Source organism: Hippopotamus amphibius, chromosome 1 (genome assembly GCF_030028045.1).
Source record: "Hippopotamus amphibius kiboko isolate mHipAmp2 chromosome 1, mHipAmp2.hap2, whole genome shotgun sequence".
Lineage (NCBI taxonomy): Eukaryota > Metazoa > Chordata > Mammalia > Artiodactyla > Hippopotamidae > Hippopotamus > Hippopotamus amphibius.
Window position 1 is genome coordinate 80,527,661 of NC_080186.1, and position 24,793 is coordinate 80,552,453.

The window sequence follows — 24,793 nt, forward strand, 5'->3', positions numbered from 1 at the left end:
CACGTTATCAACGTTCCCTCTCTACCGATCATTCCCATGCCACTCTCTCTCCTATCTTAAAACAAATAATAAACCTCTTTTGACTCCACTTTCTCTACCAGTTATTGCTCAATTTCTCTGCTCCCCTTTTCAGCAAAACTCATTTAAAGAACTGCCTACCTATTTCACACCATATATAAAAATGAAATCAAAATGGGTCAAAGATCTAAATATAAGAGCTAAATCCATAAGTTCTTAGAAGAAATATGAGGGTAAACATTACCTTGGATTTGGCAATGGTTTGTTAGATACAACTTCAAAAGCACAAGCAACAAAAGAAACAACAGATAAACTGGACTTCATCAAAATTAACAATTCTGTGCATCAAAGAACACTATCAAGAAAATCCAAAGAATGAATTTTTAATCATATATCTATTAATGGTTTAATACCTAGAATAAATAAAGAACTTCTAAAACTCAAACAACCACTTAAAAATTGGACAAAGGACTTAAATAGTGGGCATTTCTCTGAAGAAGATATACATATTGCCAACTAGGACATAAAAAGATGCTCAACATCATTAGTCGTTAGTGTAATGCAAATCAGAACCACAGTGAGATATCATTTCATACCTACTAGGATGGCAAAAACAAAAATAAAAACACAATAACAAGTGCTGACAAGGGTGTAGAGAAATTGAAACACATAACTACTGGTGGCAATGTAAGATGGCATACCTTCTGTGGAAATTAGTTTGGTGGTTCCTCAATGTCTACAGAATTATTATATGACCCAGAAATTCCACTCCTAGGTTAGATCCAAGAGAACTGAAAACAAGTATTCAAACAAAACCTACAGGTAAATGTTCATAGTGGCACTATTTCCGATAGCCAAAAGATGAAAACAACCCAAAATGCCCATCAACTGATGCATGGACAAACAAAATGTAGTCTATCCATACGATACAATATTATTCAGCATAAAAATGAATGACATACTGATACATGGTACAACATGGATGAACTTTGAAAATATTATGCTAAGTGAAAGAGGTCACAAATTATTTTATGATTCCATTTACATGAAATATCCAAAATAGGCAACTCCACAGAGACAAAGCATATTAGTGGTTACAAGGATTAGGGGGAGGGGAGAGTGGGGAATGACTGCTTACTGGGTACAGGGTTTCCTTCTGGGGTGATGATAATACTCTGTAAATAGTGGTGGTGGTTATACAACACTGTGAATGTACTAATGGTGTATTTCACCATTTTTCATATATATGATATATACTTAAATATATATATATATATTTCAAAAAATTATGTATACTTGTCTTCCATTCTTCTCTTCTCATTATGTCCTAAACCCACCCTAATCAGGCTTTTTCCTGATTTTTCTACCAACACTAGCCTTTTCAAAGTCACCAGTGACTTCCATTTCACTATGGCAAATAGTCTATTCTTAACCCTCATCTTATTTGACCTATTAACAGCATCTGATACAACTGATCACCTCACGTCCTTTTTACCCCAGTTTTATTGAGATGTAATTGACTTAAAACATTGTACAATGTGAACAAAGTGTATAATGCGATGATTTGATATATATATTGCAAAATGATTACCACAATAAGGTTCATTAACACATCCATCAACTTAAAGTTAACTTTTGTGTGTGTGTGTGTGTGTACCTGTGTGTGTGTCTGTGGTGAGAACTTTTAAGATCTACTCTCCTGGGAACTTTCAAGTATACAATACACTAAGCCCCCTACACATGAACAAGTTCTGTTTCAAGAGCACGTTTGCAGTCCAATTTGTTTTTAAGTCTAAAAAGTTAGCCTAGGTACCCAACTAACTCAATTGGCTATATAGTAGTGTACTGTAATAGGTTTATAATACTTTTCACACAAATAATACATTTTAAAAAACACCAAAATAAAATATTTTTAATCTTACAGTACAGTATCTTGAAAAGTAAAGTAGTACAGTACAATAGCTGGCATAGAGGGCTGGCATCCAGTGCACAGGCAAGAAGAGTTACTGACTGGAGGAGGGAGAGGAGGTGGGAGATGGTGGAGCTGAAGGATTGTCGGCAATAGGAGACGGAGGGCCAGCTGCAGTGTCACTCACGCCTGACGTTGATGGAACACACGTTCGCATCTTTGAAAGTTCGTTCGCATCTTTGAAAGTTCGCAACTTGAAGGTTTGTAGGTAGGGGACTTGTTAACTTTCGCTAACTACAGCCAACTACAGTGTACACTGTACATTAGATCCCCAGAACTTATTCATCTTTTAACTGTAAGTTTGTACTCTTGAACCACCTTCACCCATTTCCCCCCCACCCCAGGCAACCACCAACTTACTCAGTTTCTGTGAGTTCAGTTTCGATGCTTCTATGACTCAACATTCCTCATTTAAGTGAGATCATACAGTATTTGTCTGTCTGACTTACTTCATTTAGTATGTGCCCTCAAGGTTCATCCATGTTGTTGCAAATGTCCTTCTTCTTTTTTTTTTTTTTTCTGGCTGCACCACGGCACAGCATGTGGGATCTCAGATCCCTGACCAGGGATCAAACCCATGCCCCCTGCGGTGGAAGTGTGGAGTCCTAACCACTGGACTGCCAGGGAAGTCCCCAGGATTTCCTTCTTTTTTATGGCTGAATAATATTCCTCTGTGTGTGTGTGCGGGGGGGTGTAATACACCATTTTCTGTATTTATTCATCTGTTGACAGGCACCTCCATGTTTCCATGTCTTGGTTATTGCAAATAATGCTGTGAAGAACACAGGGGTAAAGATACCTCTTCAAGACAGTGATTTCATTTACTTCAGATATATTCCTGAACTACCTATCATATGTTCGTTTTATTTTTATTTTTCTGAAAAACCTCCATACTGTTTTCCATAGTGGCTGCACCAATTGACATTCCCACCAATAGTGCACAGGGTTCCCTTTTCTCCACATCCTCATCAGCACTTGTTATCTCTTGTCTTTTTGATAAGAGCCATTCTAACAGGTGTGGGGTGCTATCTCACTGTGGTTTGATTTGCATTTTGCTGATGATTAGTGATGTTGAGCACCTTTTCAAGTACCAGCTGGCCATCTGTAGTCTTTGGAAAAATACCTACTCAGGTCCTTGGGATTATTTGTTTTTTTCTACTACTGAGTTGTATGAGTTCATTATATACTTTGGATAATTAACCCTTTATCAGATACATGATTTATAAATATTTCCTGCCATTCCATAGGTTGCGTTTTCATTTTGTTAGTTATTTCTTTTGCTGTGCAGAAACTTTTTAGTGTGATGTTGTCCCAATTATTTATTTTTGCTTTTGTTCCTTCTCCTTTTGGTGTCATATCCAAAAAATCACTGCCAAGAACAATGTCAGTGAGCTTTGCCCCTATGTTTTCTTCTACAAGTTTTATAGTTTCAGGCCTTATATTTAAGTCTAAACCATTTTGAGTTAATAAGACGGGGGACCTTGTGTCCTTAAAATACCTTCTTTACTCAGCTTCCAGGACACCAACTCTTGTGGTCTGCATCCTACTTCGTTAGCCATTCCCATTTGCCTCTTCTCCCAGACTTCTTAATATTGTGCGGCCCAGGACTCAGTCTCTGGTATTCTTCTCTGTCTATACTCACTTCCTCCCTTGGTGATCTCATCCAGTCTCATGACTTTAAATGTCATCTCTACTGAGAAACTACTAAATTTATGTCTCCGGCTCAATCTTTCTCTGGACTTCACTCACATATCCAACCCAGACTTGTATTTAAATACTAACTCAACACCTCCACTTGAGGTCCAAAGACATGTCCAGCACTGAACTTGGGAACCTCCCGCCTTGTTCACATCTAGTGTAATCCTGCTCCACTTGCAATCTTCCCCATTTCAGTCAATGGCCACTCCATCCTTCCCATTCCAGGCCAAAGACCATGAACACACCTTTCATTTTTCTCTTTCTCTCACATGCTACATCCAAATCATCAGGAAACCTTCAGGCTCTACTGACCACTTCTCACCTCTTCCATTATTACCATCTTGGTCCCAATCACCACCATCTTTCACCTGGATAATAGTGATTGCCTTCTAAACGTTCTCTACATTTTCTACCCTTGCTCTGTACAATCTATTCTTGACCTGCCACCAGAATGATCATTTTATTTTTTAACAGCTTTATTGAGGTATAACTGATATACAAGTAACTGCACATATTGAACATGTATAATTTGATAAGCAGAGTGATCCTTTTAACATATCAAGTCAGATCATGCTTCTTCCTCAAAACCCTTCCATGGCTCCCCATTTCCTTCAGAATAAAAGCCAAAGTTCCCAATATGGCCTATAAGATCCCATATAATTTGCATCCCTGTTACCTCTTTAACTTCACCTATTATTTCCTGCCTTGACCATTCTACTATGGCCACACTGGCCATTCTATTGTTCCCTAAATATACCATGCATATTCCCATCTTTGGGCCTTGGCACTGGCTGTCTAAAATGTTATTCTCCCAGATATCCACTTGGCTAACCCTCACCTCCTCCAGTCCACTCAAGTATCTCCTCAACAAGGCCTACCCCAACATCCTTGTTTAAAATTGCAACCTGCACTTACTCCCATACCCCCACCTCCAGTTATGTTCCCAACTTTCCTTATCCTCTTTTATGTATCCTTCATGGCTTTTATTACCTTCTAACACACCATTTAATTTATTTTTATTTAATTATTAGTGTCTGTCCTTAAGAATGAAAGCTAAGAAAGTAAGGATTTTTGTCTCTTTTGTTCACCGATATATTCCAAGTACACAGAACAGTATCTGGCAAATAGTAGGCCCTCAATAAATATTTATTGAATGAAATATTTATTTAATGATAGATTAGCTGGAACCAGGTCAAGAGGAACTTTTAATGTTAACTTTAAAATACTTTATCAAAATTATACTAAAGTCACTCACTGTTATAAATAATCTAGGTAGAGTTATAAAGTATGAACTCTCAGAAATGCAGGGCCCAAGAGCTAATCTGGTCAGATTATAGGTCACTGATTGAGCTCCTTTCTATGGGGTAGAAATCCTGGGAAAAATTAAACATGTTTGAAAGCAATACCTCTCCACAGTTCCATCCCCTGGCACTAGGATTTGTGTACCATCAGCCTAGCCTCACATAACGGTGGTCAGATCTAACTCAAGTTTAGACTTTGAGGGATAAAATTAAGCTGGCCCTCCAGGCTGCTGTGGTACTAGACTATTTTGTTCAGAAGGCTTCCCCATAGACCAGCCCCACCTACTATAAAGCTCTGCATTCAGGTTTCAGTCCAAAGCTCCACCAAATAAAAGCAATTAAGTCTTTCCATTTGTCATTGGTCATTTCAAACATGAATCTTCCACAGGAACCTAGCAAACCAGGGTGGGGGGTGGGGCAGGCATGGGTGGGACTGATCTAGGGCAGGATTCAAGTATTCCAATGTGTTCTGGACAAATACTGTTTAATATTGCAATAATATATCCCCAAGTGCTACTTAATTCCTATGAAGAATAGGAAAAAATTTTGATGCTCCTAAAAAAAAGGAGTCTGGTTAGGGATTGCCAATGGGGTCTAAACAAAGGTTTTGACAGAAGAACTAGAAAGGATGCAACGTATAAAAGTCTCTGTAAAGAGGTTAATGGCGAGAACAGGCTATTGAATAGATGTGGAAATGAATGAAATGAAAAAGGCAAAGAGGACAAACAAGCTCCAACCTGAGTAGAGCCTCTTTGGAAGACAGTTTTTATTAGTATACAGAAAATATAAATGACAAAAATAGGAAGAAATAAGAAGTATGTCAGAAATTATTCTATAAAATGTTATCAGTTTAAAATATATAAAGAAATAAAATTGTAAGAGATCATCATTCTGGAAAAAAATGTGATTTTATGAAATAATTTTATGCAATTATATAACATTTGCATAGTTTTGAATTGCACTTAGGTGATTATGTGTAAGTAATAAATTTATTTATATATTATAAACACATAATAATAAATAAATAAAACACATACTTAAAACATTTTTACTTACAATGATACCAAAAGAATGGACTTTTCATGTACTTGGAAAGAAAACAGAAAGAATGATAGTGCACAGCTAACCTTTAAGGAAAAAATGGGGAAAATTAGATATAACAGCTTATAAAATATGATAGCAATTTAATTATGAATCTGATTAAAAATCATTTCAAGTAAAACTTTAAAGTTTAATATAGTTTCTAGCTAGAAGGAAAATATATACACAACTCTAATGTGCATAATATTTTATTCAAATTTAGAAATCAAAATATTTTGAAAAATAGTTATTATAAAGTTATACTTAACCATCTAAAACTAGTTCACTGAGTCTCAGTCATTAATAAACAAAACTACTAAATACTTCAGACACAATCATACCTTCATCCTCCCTTGGAATCTCTAACAATTTAAATTAAAAAGCATGAAGGGCATTCCCTGGTGGCACAGTGGTTAAGAATCTGCCTGCCAACACAGGGGACACAGGTTCAAGCCCTGGTCCAGGAAGATACCACATGCCTTGGAGCAACTAAGCCCATGTGCCACAACTACTGAAGGCTGTGCACCTAGAGCCTGTGGTCTGCAATAAGAGAAGCCACCGCAATGAGAAGTCTGTGCACCGCAACAAAGAGTAGCCCCCACTCACTGCAACTAGAGAAAGCCCACGTGCAGCAACGAAGACCCAACACAGCCAGTAAATTAATTAATTAATTAATTAATTAGTTAATTAAATTAAAAAGCACGAAGGACAAGAAGGTCAAAATCCAAAACTGGCAAAATTAATCTATTTTAGTGTTTTTAAAATGTGCACTTCAATAAAATATATTAAATGTTTTATAAAGTAATCATTTGTTACTTGGGGTTTTAAATTAACAATTACTTAGATCTATTTTCAGGAGCTTATATTCTGCATATTAGACATCTATCTACATACATCCAATCCAGTTGCTCACGTAAAAAACCTGGATCACTGTCTTGTACATGCTATGCAGCCAATCCATCAGCAAATCCTATCTACACCATCTCCCAAATACAATATCCACCCTCTTCTCTCAATTCCCCTCTGCTGATGGTGACCGAGGGGTGGTCTAAGTCACGTCCACCTCTCTCTTGGACCACCGCAGTAACCTCCTAGTTGGTAATGCTCCTGCCCGCTACAATCCATTTGCCATTTAGCCACCATATCAGACTGTGTAATTTCCCTGTTTAAAATCCTCCAATAGCTCCCCACTACACTTAGAATAATTAATCCAAACTCCTACATAATCTGGGTCCTGCGTTCCTCTTCCCATCTATTTCTTACTGTCTCCCTCACTCACTTCACACCAGCCAATTCATACTTGTCCCTTTAATGCCTCGAACACGCCAAATGTGTTCCTGCCTTAAGAAAAAAAATTGCTTTTATCAAGTCAGAGCCCAGATCTTCTTGTAGTTGGTTCCTTCTGCTCAGTCATTCAGTTCAAGGCTCAAATGTCACTTCCCTAGAGAGGCCTTCCCTTACTCAATCTGAAGTAGTACCCCTCTAACCAAACCCCACCACCAGCCCTCTTTTCACATAATACTATTTTCTTCAGTCCTCATTACTCCCAGATATTTTCCTGACTGATTTATTTTGCTTATTGTCCTTCTCCTGTCACCAGCATGAGTGTCCCCAATTAAGAGAGCAGGGATATTAGCTGTCATTCATTTACATGCCAATTCCTAGAAGATGACCTGGCACATTAGAGGGCACTTATAAATACTACTTGAAAAGAAATAAATAAAAGTCACTTCGCTGCTATAGACATATTAGTAGTTATACTATCAATTACCTCAACTATAGACCTATATTAAGAATAATTCAATCTAAATTAAAAGGAAAAGACTTTAATTATAATGGGAAATGTTTTTAAAGCTCTCAGAAGTATTCAATAAGAATTTAAAATATCATTGACAAACGTAAGTCATTAATGTCTTTTTTTTTTAACTTTATGGGAATATATTTGCTTTACATGTCTTTTTTTTATTTTTTAAACACACTAGCTGGTACTAAAACAACAAACAAAATAAAATTAGTAAATTAAGAGAAAGAAAATGTTTTTTCTGCTTTATAATCATAAAAATAATCATCTCTATTACTGTTAGTTACTGAAACTCTGAAATTCCATTCTGTTACCTTTGAAATATACCTTTATTTAGCATGGACAATAACAATTTTACATAAGCTTGCAAATATGTCAAGTTAGGGCTACTGAAGACATCAGATTATTACTAACCACATCCCTCCTATTCTAAACATCCTATAGAATATTAACTATGGATGACTTATGCTATGCTCATATGCATATGCTAGAGTTCATTCACAGAATGAAACAACAGAAATCATCAATAAAAAGGTAATTTTAAAAAAAGAGGAACATGAAACTTTTTGCATTGTGGAACTGATAAGCACTTTTGAAATATCTGACTGATATGCTCTGTTGTGGCTTGGTTTTAGAATGCAATGTAAATAAGCGGCAGTCCCAGAATTGAAACCCTAATTTCTAAAACACTGTCCCTCTAGGGAATTCCCTGGCGGTCCAGTGGTTAGGACTCCACACTTTCACTGTCAAGGGCCCGGGTTCGATTCCTGATCAGGGAATTGAGATCCCGCAAGCCACAAAGTGTAGCCAAAAATTTTTAAAAATATAAAATAAAATAAAAATACAATAAAATGTCCCTTTATAAGTCCACTAAGACTGACTGTTTTCATAAACTAAATTTTCTTGGTATTTTAAAAAGATATTCTTTAAATGTCACTTTATAGGCCAAGGTACAGGAACAAATTTTAAATACCACCAGAAATACAGGAGGAATTTATAACCCCACTCGGAAAAACCCTAAAATGTAAAACATATAACCAATCCACGTTCCAAATGACAAGTCATCTTCCTAAAACAGAGATCTGTCCCCACTCCTTCTCCAAAATCTTGTTAGCTCCTCTTGCACACAAATCAAACTCCAAATTTTTCAGCCTGACATTACACAATTTGATCTTTTCTGACTCTTCTCTCTCACTATATCCTCTCCTAACCTCACACACACCCACATAAAAGTTACAAAAATTTCATTGGTTAACAGCTGTTCCCTATCCTTTCCCACATCTGTATCTTCAAGCTCTTCCTCCTGTCTCCAACTCTCTTGTTATATAACCACCTATTCCAAATCTTACCCAGTTTTCAAAATTTGGCTCCGATCCCACTTGCTTTAAGAAACTGTCTGAAACTCTGCCCTCAAAGTAATATCTCCTTTTCCCACCCTATCATAGCACGCCACTGTACCCAGGAGAACTTAATACCATCTGCTTTATAGCATAATGATTTAAACATGTCTATCGCCACTGTTTTCTTCTTTGTATTCCCTCACTGACCAACACAAAGAAGAAATTAAATAGTTGTTAAATTAAACTGAAAGATTCTGATTGCTCAGCCTAGTACAAAACAGTACCTAAGTATATCAGACACTCAGTAAACATTCACCAAATAAATGAATGTCTTATGTCTCAATCCAATAAATCCTGTTCAAAGCAGGAAAATAATTATCTGTATTTTTAAATAATCAATTGCAGCAAGAATTAAGTATCTAAAGTAATGAGAAACTCACCAGAGTAAATCTGAATCCTTTGGGAGAGGGGTGAAATGTCAATTTTATACATGCAGGAAGCAGGCTCAAAAATGTAAAACAAAAGCTAAAAAATTAATAAAAATTAAACACTTGTTTTCTTTATACAGGTTTATAGCCAAAGCAAAGAAATATGTTTTTAATGTAAAGGTCATATTATTTATCAACTTAAGTTGACTTCAAATTAAAGATTTTTATGTATTAAATAATTAATTCAAGACCAAATAACATTTCAATAAAATCCATAGACTGAAATATGTACACACTTTAATATATACATTATATACTACAGAACAAAATATTATAGAATTAAATATTGCTTATGTTATTTTAATATTTAGTACCAATTATGGAAAAGATACAAAGATAGCTAAAAGTCAATTATCAAACACTCAAACAGGAAAACACAACCACATAAAAAAGAGACACTGCTATATTTGTAACAAACACTGATAAAATTTACTCACAAAGGAACCTCTTTGGCCCTCATTTCACAAAAGCTGATTATCTGCTTTTCAAGCCCATGGTAAATCAGAAAGAACAAGCTAGAAAGGGAGCAGGAAGCTACTAGAGCTTCTCTTTGTGACAACTGATGGGCAAGGAGGAAAAAAAGAACTCAACAAGCAGAGCCAGTCTGGAGCCACTTAGTACCAAGGCAAAAAGGCTTTGAAAGCCCTGAAAGCAAGTATTATGATGGAAAATAATAACTGATTTTTCCACTTGAGGTAGCTTTGTGGCTTGCCAGCTTGACTAGGCTGCTTCCCGTTACAAAGAATATTCTCCGAAAGAATTAGAGGAAAGAGGAAGGCAGCACATACACACACCTCCCAGTTATTCAAACACTAATGCTGGTGCTGCTGTGAAGAGATCTACAGATGTAATTAAAGTCCCTATTCAATTGATATTAAGTTAATCAAAAGGGTGCTGTCTTGGGTGTGGCTTGATCACTTGGAAGCCCTTTAAAAGAAGGCTCAGGCCTTCGCTGAGCTCAGACTCCAAAGAGCAGTGAGGTCCCTACGGCTCTTCCTTCCCCCCAAGATACCCCCTCCTCAATGCCTGTCTTGTGGACTTCCAGTTTGCTTAGCCAGCCCCACAACTGTATAAGCCAGTTTCTCATAATAAATTCACACACACACACACACACACACACACACACACACACAGTGATCTCCTACTCATTCTACTTTTCTGGTCGACCCTGACTGATACACCACTGAAAATCATGACTCTTCAAGATCATGTTAAATCATGTTTAGTATACTGTTTAAGGAAGAGGGAAGTAGGTAATAATAACTTTCACATAAAATGTTTCAAGTAAAAGAGTCCTGCTGTACAGAGGGATGAGTTTACAGTATGTGGAACACTCAGTGATGAAGACCACCTTACTCCATATGATGCCAGATAAATGAGGTATTGCCAAGACACTTCTAGAGCAGCTTATAAAACACTACATACAAACTTTGTGTCTCTTACCTGATCATTAACTGGATGTGATGTGGCAAAATATCCTTGATCTTCAGAAAGACACTGAGGCTGCACCAAACATTGGCTACTTTATCCTTAAAAGAAATTTGTTAGTTTTACATTCTAGTATAATTGAAAGAAGTATTAAACTCCACGAAGTACAGCCCATAATCTCTAAATAGATACACTTTGGGGTCATGAAAAGTGTTTATTCACAATTTCATAACTAAGTTGATTAAACTCTCCAAGGAACACACACATACAAACACACACACTCTCTCACTCACTCAAATAATACGGAGCTTTCATTTTTCCCAATGAGAGGTGGTCTAAATCACTAGCCAACCATAATTTAGATGCTCCCAAGAAATATTTAATATTTTTCAAAGAGCAGCACATTATCCCTAAATAAGTTATTCATCTTTGGAAATTTTTCTAAGAAATCTTTATGTCCTCTAATTTGTAGAATACATATTGTTTGACCCATTTTACAACACACCTGAAATTAGGATAATCTACTAACTACTACCAATGACAAGAAGTAATTGTTAATGAATCAAGAAGTTTAAAGACATTAGTCATTTTCAAAATTAAATTTGTAACTACAGTTCTCTGCTCTTGAAACCCATCCCCTATCCAGCTGCTTAACTCACAGCTATGTAGGCATAACATCAAGAAAGTAACTATCATTGGCAGCTGTACCATCCTTCTTCCCTCTGTCAGGCCAATGAAATTTGCTCTTCAGATTCTGAGGGCAACAAGTGAGTGAAGGTGACCAGCAACACCATCAAAAATGTACGACACTCATTTTTATAATTATCATGATAAATACCATTTCTGAAATAGAAGGCAAGGCAAATAACATGGAGGCAGCTTACATGGAGAACTAAACTTTTCTTTCTACAGGGATCAAGGTTAGAGGATATATAAAGAAGAAGTTAGGAACACAATTCTCAAAAGTTCAAATTACAGCTCTGCCATGCACTAGCTATATGAATCTCTGCCCTCAGTTTTCTGATCTGTAAAGTGGGTATAACAGCTACCTCAGTTCTATGGTTAAGGATCAAACAAAATTACATGTGAAGTGTCTGGTACCTAGTAAGTAAGTGGTGACAGCAATAGTGATTATTTATGATTATCAGTGCCATCACCATCATCATCCCCTTGACACACAAGGCACACATTTCTGTCCCTTCACAACACCAAATTCTTTCCTAGTCTCTTTCAAAATGCTGTTTCCATCCTCCCACAGATCCACTGAAAGATACTCTATCGCATTTTATATATTCAAAAATTAGAACGATATATATGCTTTTCTAATTATTTTTAAAAGAAATATTTATTCAAAAGCAAATTATCTATAAATATGTTGTCTCTGTCTAACTTTATTAAAAGACCTTGTTTCAGAAAAATGGTTTGTTTAATTTAATTACTAACTCTAAATCAAATTATCCATGCCATAAAAGTTTAACAAGAGTGATTAAGCTAGCACTAAATGAAATGAAATGAATGATTCTCATTAAAAATTACTATGATGAAGGTTATATATCTCATAACGAATTATGAGTTCCTTCTGAAGCAAACACGATTATTAGTTTAGTAAATAATTTCCCAGGACTACAAAGAGAATGTAAACCAAAAAAACCAAAAAGCTGTTAACTTTGTAGCTGCAACTCCTCACGCTGTCTCTCATTATGAACCCTATTTCATTAGAAAAGTGTATAATTGAATTATGGATCTCACGATGGCATAAATACTACCTATTCATGTGATGTACTAGAAAATGCCAGGTGAGCCAGAGATTATGTACCAGACTAAATAACTGGCAAGGAACGACTGCAGGAGGAGAGCAGCTGAAGTTACTATTCCTTGTGTGCCTTCTATCTGAAGTCCCCAAAGGTCACAGGGAAGGTACTGTAACAGAAAGGAGTGAAAGAAAAGTTTTTAAACATGCCTCAAATAATCCACGATCAACTGGAAAGAGTCTTCTTAGAACCTGCAAGGTTTGTTCTCTTTCTGTAAAGAATGGCAGCCAGCAGAGAATGAAGGAAGCCACAACAGTACAAGCCAGCTTAATCAACAATACAAACCTGGAACAAAAACAAAGGGAACCTGTAAGCCAGGGAGAGGTTAGTGATTCTGAGAAATCAATCTGTGTCTCACTAAACATAATAAATGCAAACAAATGTATAGTAATGATAAATCTATGCCACCAATACAGGTTTAAGATGAGAATCTACTTAAATCAGAGTTAAGAAATTCACCACTATTAAGATGTGCAACTCCCCAACAAAAAGACTATCACCATTCTCATTAACATTTAACTTAGAGGCCATTCCTATGCAGCTATGAAGAAAAATGTCAAATTGGGATGTATTTCTAATAAGTATATAATGTAATATGCTTTAAAGGGATGAAATCCTACAGCAATGTTCTAATAAGCCAATTCACATTACCTCCAGTAAATATACATCGATCAAAATATTTTTCTAGTTAGGAAGATTTAATATTATTAAATATATATTATATTATTATAAATAAACATATAAAATAATGTAGAACATGACTTAATCTCTCTTTCCATTCACCCCATAGCCCCCAACACATTAATGAGAAATCACCAAAAGGCAAAGTGAAAGGCCACCTTTCTCCAAGGTAAGTATGCCAAATAAATTATCTGAAGTAATTTTTAAAATTCTGCTATCTAAAAGTCACTCACCCCTTTCCTTTGAGGCCTTTTTTAAAACACTTGCCAAGTAAAAAACAAAAAAATGGCAAGGAGTGATAGAGTTCCATCTGCTTGTAATTTACAGCTAAGCAAAACGCCAGGGACCCTAGCAGGTCCCAGTCATAAGATACTCCAAGAACACCCCACAAAGCAAAGCCAAGACTCACAGAATTATATATGTTCCTGTGTCAAGGAAATTACCTCAATAATTAAAAAGAGAGAGATTTTGCACTTTATAGAACATTTTTCTTATGTGATTTTGTAATAATTACATAATGAAAACAATTCCTAAATAAAAGCTTAAAAAATTTGAAATTATATATAGTGGCTTCAAATATATTAAATGTACTAAACAGAGCAACTGACTAGTTTAGGTTTAAAAGAGCTCTAAATAGTTAACACATAGCTTTCTTTTCTGTTAGGCTATTTCACAATATTACTATAACAACATACCAAAAGCAATGCTCCAAAAGTTTTAAAGAAACACGAAAACACCAAACTTACTGATATCACTACCCTTCCTCTATAATATGCATCAATAATATAAATTAATATATGTGCTTGATTAGAAGCTAACAACACTGTTATATGAGAGCAATATCACAACTATATTCTCAGTTGAAAATGATGAGCTGAGCACTCATGTTCACCTCTTCTCCTTCCTGAGACCCCCTTAAAGTGATAGGGAATTTTTTAAAGCATAAATTCACAGCCATAAAGAGAACAGGAAGATGGATGACAAGAGAGGACTTCAACACATTTCTAGAAGACAGAAAGAGGACAGAGAAGTGACAACAAACAAAAGAGACTAGAAGAAGCCACTGCTTAGTGAGTGCCCAGAGGAAGCTCAGGCTAGCAAGAAGCCAATCCATCCTGCAAGCCCCCAGAGAATTCTGGAAACAAGGAGGTTAGAGTGCTTGAGTACACTGAAAAGAAAACAAGAGGATTAACAGAAAATTCCTAAATGGGGAAGTCAAATCCCACCTCATGCCTCTGCAAAGATTATCTGGCAGCCAAAACGTTTACCACCAGGCAACAAAAGAAGGTATATTTCTCCAAAGAAATGGAATAAACTATCTGGGCAACTAGTGTAGAAATGAACACTATAGTGCAAATCCCTCCACATTGTGACATTTAAGGATCCCAGAGTATTGGCCAGAACCCTGCCAGTACCCTACAGTAGACCAAGTGCATAGAGAGCTCACATGCAGCTTTCTCTGCTGCCTTATTCTTAGAATAAATACACCAGGATCGAATAGACATTTAAGGAACACTTATGACAGAAAAAGGACCAAAGTGAAAAGGAGAAAAGATTCACCCTAGGAGAATGGAAATAATTCCGGGAACAACAGGGAAAAAAAAGAATAAACTGAAATTTAAGATACGGTTAAAACAAGAGAAATTTAATAGAAGTGTTAGATATAAAGCAAGATAATCTTCAAAACCATAAAACAAAACAACAAAGAGATGCTCAAGATGGAGATGAAAGATCTAACATCCGTCTAAAAAGCTCAAAGGGCTTCCCTGGTGGCACAGTAGTTCAGAATCCACCTGCCAATGTGGGGGACACGGGTTCGAGCCCTGGGCTGGGAGGATCCCACGTGCCACAGAGCAGGTAGGCCCGTGTACCACAGCTGCTGGGCCTGTGTTCTAGAGCCTGCAGGCCACAGCTACTGAGCCCTCTGGGGTCCGCGTGCCTAGAGCCTGTGCCCCACAGCAGGAGAGGCTGCTGCAATAAGAGACCGCAGAGAGGAGTAGCCCTCACTCTCCGTGACTGGAGAGGGCCCGTGTGCAGCAATGAAGACCCAACGCAACCAAAGATGAATAAATAAATAAAATAAATAATTTTAAAAAGAAAATAAATTCCTTGCCCAGATGGTTTAACTGAAAAATTCTACCAAATGTTTAAAGAAGAAATAATATTAATTAAAATAAATAATAAAAATAAAAAATAAAAAGCTCAAGAAAGGAGAGAATTACCAAAAGAATAATTTATGAGAATTTCCCAGAACTGAAAAACATGAGTCTTCAAAATGAATGACCCACAGTGTCCAAAACAATTGTCAAAAATACCTATGCCCAAACAATTATAAAATTTCAGACCCTGAAAAGTAAAAAACAGTAACAACAAAAGCAGCAGCAGCAATAACAGATAATGATAGCAATAAATACTTACATAGTGCTTAGTACCTCCCAAGTACTGTTATAAATGCTTTACAAATAGGAATTCATTTAATTCCCAAAAAGCTCAAAAAGTAAGGGTTATTAACATCTCCAATTTACAAATGAGGAAAGTAAACAGTGGTTAAAAAAAATGTGTCCCTACAAAATGACATAATCCCAGAGCTTCAAGGGTTTGATTCAAATCACAGAGAAGATATCACTACAAATTAACCAGAATGGTTAAAAGGAAAATAACTGACAACTGGTAAAGGTGAGCACCTGTAATTCCTACACCATTGCTAATGGGAGTGCTAACTGGTAGATCATGCTTAAAAACCATATGGGAATATCTGAAGTTAAAAAGCACATACCCTATAATTCAGCAATTCCACTCATAAGAAGTATATTTACACATGTACAAGGAGGCATTTACAAGAAAGTTCAAAGCAGCATAGTCATCATAGCCAAAACCTGTAAACACTCCAAATGTCTATCAATAATAAAATCATGTGTATTCATGCAATGGAATATTATAAAGCAATGAAAGAGAACAAACTACAGCTACATACAACCACATGAATAACTCTCACAAAGAAAATGTGAACCAAAAACACCACACACAAAGGAATACCTACTGTTCTCTTTTATATAAAGTTCAAAAAAGAGGGAGAAGCAAACCATAGCACTAGCAGTCAGTATGTGGCTATCTTTGAGAAAGGAGGAGGGAGAAGTACTTGGGATGTGTACAGATGTAGTTTTGCATGCTAGCAATGTTCTATTTCTTGACCTGGATAATAGCCAATTCATTTACGTTTTGTGTCCTTTTCTGTATGAGTGTTAATATTTCAAAGTAAATATAGTTTTAAAAAATCTTGTAAACAACTTTTTTCTTTTCTTTATATCCGTGTTCTTGATATTATCAAACTATCTAAATGCCATGATCCTACAACACCCCCAAAAAAGGGCTCAATTAGGAAAGTGGACAGAATAAAAAATATGATGGAAGTATCTACATATTTGAATATCTTTTGCAAGTCCTCTGACAGATACACATTTTAATGTCATAACTAAAACAGACTGGTAACAAAAGGAAAAATTATTAATTAAGCAATCATAGTGGGTGTGGATTTTTTTCCCTTTGGGACAGATGGAGACAGATGATAATATTTAATACATAAGAAGACAAACTGGAGAGCCATGTACAGATTTTATCAACTTTCCTTCACAGTTTGTTTACTTGAATGTTCCTTATTTTATGTATCAAAAATTACACACATAAAATCCACAAAATTTAATTATTCAATTTTAGTTTCCTGAAGCTTCCAACTACCACTAACTATTACAGAAACATTTGGTTTTAAAACTCAAAAACTGGAAGATTATTTTTGTCAGTGTCAGATAACATTTACAAAAGATAGAAGATGTTTTGCCTTTTTAGAATCAGAAGAGCATAACCATACTTGGCAATTTTTTTCCAAGTCTCCAGAAGAGCTAATTGGTTACCAACATTCTGCTCCCAAGCCAAATGGGTGTAGAAAAAGCATTTCTACTTTTAATAAATCTGTACTTTATCCTTCAAGTAAACACTTGAAGAGATTCTTTTATCATTTTAAAAGTAGTTTATATAAGCAAGAACCCTAACAAGACATTACTAGATGACATTATACAAACTGAGCCCAGATTTCACGTTTCACGATATGCGTCTGACTTCATTTCTAAATTAGTAAAGGATACTGAAAATGTCCATAGTCGATAAGAATAAGGCCTGGATACAGCAATATGCATAATGCATTAGCAATCTGTAAAGAGAATTATTGTGAAATAAGAAAGTAATCTTACTTGAATCAAACAGGGTAAAAGTGTAGCTTCATTTAACACATTAACAAATGTTTCCCTCTTACCTTCCATTTATCAAAATATCCTATTTTTATAAAACAACTCTTTAAACACTAAAGTTTTCATGGAGGTGACACAGTATACTTCAGTAAAAAGGAAAAAAATTACTAAAAGGTTGTGGCAGAGAAAGCACTTTTAGATATACAAATCAGATAAATTAATCAATGATTACATAAAATTTCCAAAGAGAATATTCATTAACTGTAAGACTATATAGCAACTTTTCAAAATGCCTTTCAGTTGTCATTCTCACAAGCCAACTCAAAATTCAGATTTATCAGTTAAGCAATAAATTTAGCATGCTGTGCAATTCAGCAGTATATAACTTCTAAAATTCAGCGCATCTTATTACTACATTTGGACATTAAAATAATTACTCTAAGATAAGTTAATGTTTCTAAATGAAAATTAATTGACAGAAAATATACTGTTCCCTGTTACCTATTCCCAAAAGCACGGCTTCCTTAAGCTCTGTACTTAACAGTTAAGCTAATAAAACATTTCAGAGATGAAATGTCAGGTTACTTCAAAACTTACCCTTTTCTTAGTTGAGATTTCTTTTAAACAACAACAGTACAAAACCACTGCAGGGATGTAAATCAGCAAATCAGCAATTAATACTGAAAAAACAAGCAAATGATTTTAAGTGTGAGTCCATCCAGATCTAGTGTAATCTATTAACAGCCTCGCTTCAACCTTGAGTGGGAATTCTATTAACATAAGGTTCCTATTCACTTTGGACAAGTCCTCTTCACGTCAAGCCCTTTCCATTCCCTTCACCTGTGCCTAATTTCAATTGCTATGGGATTACAGAGTCTCAATTTTCTCTAACAAATTCACACATTAAATCTACTAGATGTATCTAAAACTAATTCTCTCTTCGCTCTGACTTGGATTTAAAAATTAAGAATACTCAAAACAAGGAGAAAACTTTTATTTTCCCCTCAATATCTGTATATTTCAAATTTTCTAATGTGAACAATACTTCAAATGTGGAGACGCACAGAAGAATCTCTTTTAATGGGAATATTTATAAAAAAAAGTTATAAATTTTTCCTAATTAATGCATACAAAGAGCTTGAGAGGCCCAGGTGAGGAGGAACTGAAAAAAATAAAGCAATTCATAATTCTGAATGTTCAGTCCTTTTGGAACAAAGAAAAACTAACATATTAAGCTCCTCAACAGTACAACACAGCCATCCAAAGAGCCTATTCTTTTCTTGTACCACACACACATTTAAGTGTCCAGAATAAGGTAAATGATAGTACACTGACAGTGTTAGATGCACGCCATCTATTTTCAGCTCCAGATGCCACATTTAAGATGACACTGACAAACTGGAACGTATTCAAAGGAGCACAACAAGAGGCCTCAAAACCATAATCACACTCAGGAAACTGGTCATCTAAGAAATAGCTAAAGTATCTAAGAATGTTTAACCTAGAGAAGAGATGACTTCAAATGTCTGTAGGGTGTTAGGTATATAAAGGATCAGACTTGTTCTATACAGCCCAAGGAAACAGAACCTAAAATGACTAGTGAAGGCTCAATATAAGAAGGAAATTTCTAATGACTGGGGCTCTCTGAAAATACAATAGACTGTCTCTAAAGGTTGTTTGAGTTCCCTGCAGATACAGGTATTGGCTCAGAAGCTAAATAGCATTTGGTGAGTGTGCAGTTCAGACAGGATTAAAGCATTTGGGAAGAGGGAGTGGTGCGGGAGAGGGAAAGACAGGCAGTATAGGTTATCTCTTGGGCCTGAGATTTCATGACTGGATGAACAGTAAAGAGAACAAACTCTGACTAGATTCAGACCAATTAAGGAAAAGACCCAGGCTAGCATTAAAGCCGAAGTCTTGTAAAGCTTTTAAAGAAATTTAAGCTTATTACTTTCAACTCTTAGAACAGCGCATAACAAATGCTCAATAAGCATTTGTTGTAAAGATTAACTTAGCAACAGTGTACAACAATACAATGTATGATATACAACTGTAATTTACTTTAAAAGTGAAAGGGATTTATTAAAGCTACAGTCTAAACAAATAAAACTTCAATTTAGAGCTAACCAACTTCAGGTGAGCTGTTAATATTAACCTCACTTTACTGGGCCTCAGTTTCCTCAGCTTAAAATAAAGATAACAATAGTATTTACCTCATTTAGGTGTCCAAATTATTAAGTGAGATAATAATAAATATAAAGCACCCAGAATTATTCATTTCTACTCTTTCGTTTTTTAGCTTACAGATACATTTGCTCACATATTGTACATATACATGCATATGTATAGTTACACTACTGTAAAAGTCAGTAAGGACAATAATAGAACCTGTCATCAGTTCAAAAAATTTTTTAATCAAATTTTACACTTAATACCTATTGCTCTTTTACCTGTTGCACGCATGAAGAGTTTATGTGCTTGACTCTCATATCCACGTGATGTATGAAGAGCAATCCAGTCTGGATTTATAAACTTTGCCCTGTAAATCAAAGCATATATACACGTGTTTTATTCCCCATCACTTTTAGCAATAAGGACATCTGAGGACATATGAATCTATTTTGAGAAGTGCTCATTTCTCTTATAAAGCAATAGAGTTAAAGCTTAAGCTTTACTCTGTATTTAACCATGTGAAACTGACTAAAGCTATAAAACAGAATCTGTCTTGCTCATCTTCAAACAAACCCATGTAACGTGTTAACTAAAAGCCCTACCTTCATGATTCTTCCAGTGTGAAAATAATCTGATGTGTCACATTTCATTTATTACACATACACTCTGTAAAGAGCAATACACTAGTATTGACGAGAAGATCATAGTTTTACAATTTATAATCTTTTCAGTTATACTAGGCCACAATAGCTATTAATCATAAATCACTACATAAAACTGAACATAATTATTAAAGATAAATTAAGTTTTCATTTCTAATACATTTTCAACAAATTCAGAGTAAAATCCAAATCCTGTAGCCCATAATGTGGCCTCAAAAGCCCCTTTCCACTTTGTATCTAACCTCACCTCTTCCTCTCTCTCTTTCACTCACCCCACTCCAGTAACACTGGCCCTCTTCCCATATTCCCGGACGTGGCAAGTATATGTCCACCTCAGGCTTTCACATGGGCTGTTTCTCCACTGGCTTGGAGGGTCCTCCCTTTGTCTACCCAATGTCACTTCATCAGAGACACCTTTCCTGATCACCTGAGCCAAAATAGCATCCACTCCCTCCATCCTCCTCTCCTCTTTCTTCTACTTTTCTTCCCAGCACTCAATTACCACCTGATATATATATTTTTATGTATTATAGTTGGCTTGTCATCCCGTCCCCCAGTAGGATGTCAGCTTCTAGAAACAAGAACTTCATTTTATCTACTGCAGTATTTCAGTGATTGGAACAGTGCCTGGCACACAGTGCATACTCATACACACTTGCTGAATAAATGAATGAATGAATGTAAATCCTCTCCTTCTTCAGGGCATTTATTTTTTTAAACACTTAAATAAAAATATTATTCAACAGTTTCAAAAAAAATTAAGTTTTCAATCATTACATTATCCAGAACACTGCAAGGTATAACTGATTATCATGAAGTTTGGAGACATTTTTAATTTGTACAAACTACGAAATAGTAAAACAAGTAAGATGAGTTCAGAAGATACTCTAAAGAAGTTTCTCAAATTTCTGCTGACACACTTCAAGTCTGAAATACCACTACAGAGTAGAACTGGGTCTCCACTAAACAGAAGTGCCTAATCTTCTATAAACCATTCCATTTCTGTAAAAGAAGAAGGAATTCTAATCCGGATCTTAAACCATAAGTGAAACACTTACTGTACTTTTAGTTTCTCACTTGATAGGTTAGTCAGAATACCATTTAGATCTTTAGTTTTCATTTACTTTGGGCCATTCCAGGAAAAAAGCTTTCCTATGCAGAACTTAACAGATTTGATCCAATTCTCAGTAACCCATGCATAATTGGTAACATCTCTACTTCGAAACAAAGTTAGATTTTTGCATCTCTTTCTAGCCTTTCCTCCAAAGAGATTATGGGAGTATTCAAACTCTGATAGTTAACTTTCCTACAACCCAATTATAAAGGTATGGTGCTCTACAAACCATAATATAATAGCTACAAACGATCTCTCCTCTATTCAACAAACTATTCCTTACTACATCTGCTAAGGGCATAAATATTTAGAGTCATGTTAAGGAAGAAAAACTTACACATATGCACACAAAAGACTATGGTAAGCTGTAAGAGGTGGATAGTCCAATCCCCAATACTGTAAATTGTTATCACTGTTGTTAAAATACCTGAAAAAAAGAAAAAGGAAAAAGAAAGCACCATTCCATTAATCAATACTCAAGAAACAGACATATTTAACATCTCATTTCATTTAACTTAACATGAAAAAATGTTATGTAAGGTTTAAAAAAATTCATTTTTTCTTTTCCCCTTCTCCTAAAAATTTTTGTGAACTCACAATTAAAAGCTGTTATTGAGTAGTGACTAAATAATTTACCGTCTAAACCAAGGAATTCTTAAGAGTGAAAGAAGCAGCTGTTAATAATTAAGCCATAACAATAGAGGCAAACCAAGACTGTCACAGGCAAACTGGAACTTGTAGTCACTCTACTATTAGTAGACTTAATCAATGACTAACACTTATATAAAAGAAAATATGCAACAAAAAAGGGAATCTGGACTTCCCTGGTGGTGCAGTGGTTAAGAATCTGCCTGCCAATGCAGGGGACACGGGTTCAAGCCCTGGTCCAGGAAAATCCCACATGCCATGGAGCAACTAAGCTCGTGTGCCACAACTACTGAGCCTGTACTCCAGAGCCCGTGTGCCATAACTACTGAGCCCACATGCTGCAACTACTGAGCCCACATACCACAAGTACTAAAGCTCTAGGGCCTGGGTGCCAAATGAACCTGCATGCTGCAACTATTGAAGCCCACGTGCCTAGAGCCCATGCTCTGCAATGAGAGAAGCCACCGCACTAAGAAGCCCATGCTTGCCACAACTAGAGAAAGCCCGCTCACAGCAACGAAGACCCAACGCAGCCAAAAATTTAAAAAAATAAAATAAAACAAAGAGAATCTGCTTCTGACAATCTAAAAAAATTACAGAAACAATGTGAAATCACAATTTAAAAAAGTAAAAAATGCATGTCAAAGACCATATAAAGATCTGGTTTACAAAGAAAGAAATACTGCATGAAACAGGTAGACTTTTATTCATAATACTTTGAACACAATCCAACCAACGTGTAATGAGAGCCTATTACATTCAAAATTCTGCAAATTAAGGAAGAAAACTAGATCTAATGTTTATAAATTAACAGCCTCTTCCAATTGGTCCGAATGGGAAGAAACTATATGTAAATACTGTGATTCAGGAAATTAAAATTAAATCTGCATAAACAGATTTCTTAATTATAGCCTTTATAACGACAGCTTCTTCTATCCAATTTATCTTCTCAGTCATAAAAAGAATTGACAATAATGGACACCAAACTATATCAATCACAAATAACCATTATTCCTAAGCCTGTTTCAAATGGATCACAATTTTTCAACATCACAATCCCTTACTCTGAGACTTAAAAAGAATTTTTAAGTTAGCATTCATCATGATCCAGTTAAATAACCTACGGCAGTTAACCCTTGCACAACATGGGGGTTAGGGGCACCGACCCTCCACGCAGTTGAAAATCCAACTATAATTTATAGTCGGCTATCTGTATTCGACGTTCCGCTGTATCTGGGTTCCCCAACCTCAGATTCAACCAACCGTGGATTCTGTAGTACTGTATTTACTATTGAAAGAAATCCGTGTATAAGTGGACCTGCACAGTTCAAACCCGTTGTTGTTCAAGGGTCAACAGTATTCATCTTCAAAAGGTCTACTTTTCTTAGTATTTGGCACATAACATGTAGGTTTGTATGCAAGGAGTGGGGATTAATAAAATGATCAAGGCATGCCAGACAGCAATGGGCACAGTACTACAGTATGGTGCCATCTGGTGACAGTTACCACCCCAGCAGCAACATCCATGTGAACAATCCTGGGTCCTGTATCTGACGGGAACTCAAAGCCAAGAGGCAGTAAATCCAAGAATCTCCAGGTAAGCTGGAGTCCCTTTCGACAGCTTGGATCTGGGAAGCTGGGCTAGGCCAATAGTGGAGACCAGAGAACCCACTTCTCTAGACAGGGTTGCCTGAAGACAGGGCCAACCTGTGCTACTTCCAAATTCACATAATGACAGGGTGCACTAGCATAAAATTTTATTGTATCTACCCCACAGAGTTGTTGAAGGACTGAATTAAACATGTAAAACTGTTAAGTAACTGCCTGACACAGAGTAAGTGCACAACAGTAGTTCTAATTGGTTATTAGCTACAAAACCATTGGGATGGATACAGCAATGGAAAAACATCAAATAACTCCAAAACTCATATTTGACCAATACAATTCGGTTTGGTTTTCAGCTTCCTCTAAGGCAAAAGCTATTTTTCACTTACTTTAACCTTGAGATTCACTGGAGATAAGCAAAAGAGGCACTGATGGTAAACTGTAAGCATGCAAAGACAGCACTAACAGTAAAGCCACCGGTTGAACTGGGAAGAAGGAATGAAAGGGCCAACAACTGTGCTCCCTATCCTTATGGAAATGCACAAATAAGGAGAGAAATTCGTGGAAGAAGACAGCTTAAAAGTGTTTCAAGTAAAGCTTCAAAATCTACCAGTAGAAACAAAGCAACCAGTTAATTCTCTTGCTTTATATGTCTTAGATCCACCTGAAAAGTTGGATAAATAGCACTGGAATGTGTTTTACCACTGAATTCCCATGTAACCTCAGTAGATGTTTT

General features: G+C 35.9%; 1 protein-coding gene across 1 annotated transcript in view; it reads right to left on the reverse strand.

Moving 5' to 3' along the window:
- ALG6 (ALG6 alpha-1,3-glucosyltransferase) overlaps positions 1-24,793 on the reverse strand; it is a 58,165-nt gene that overhangs the window by 10,704 nt on the left and 22,668 nt on the right. Inside the window, exons 4-12 of the mRNA XM_057717532.1 lie at positions 22,142-22,231; positions 20,307-20,395; positions 18,454-18,536; positions 17,755-17,819; positions 13,849-14,040; positions 13,084-13,219; positions 11,139-11,224; positions 9,648-9,732; positions 6,043-6,113 (exon numbers count right to left, since the gene is read on the reverse strand). Coding sequence (XP_057573515.1) covers positions 6,043-6,113; positions 9,648-9,732; positions 11,139-11,224; positions 13,084-13,219; positions 13,849-14,040; positions 17,755-17,819; positions 18,454-18,536; positions 20,307-20,395; positions 22,142-22,231 — 897 coding nt within the window. The remainder of the gene's footprint in view (positions 1-6,042; positions 6,114-9,647; positions 9,733-11,138; positions 11,225-13,083; positions 13,220-13,848; positions 14,041-17,754; positions 17,820-18,453; positions 18,537-20,306; positions 20,396-22,141; positions 22,232-24,793) is intronic.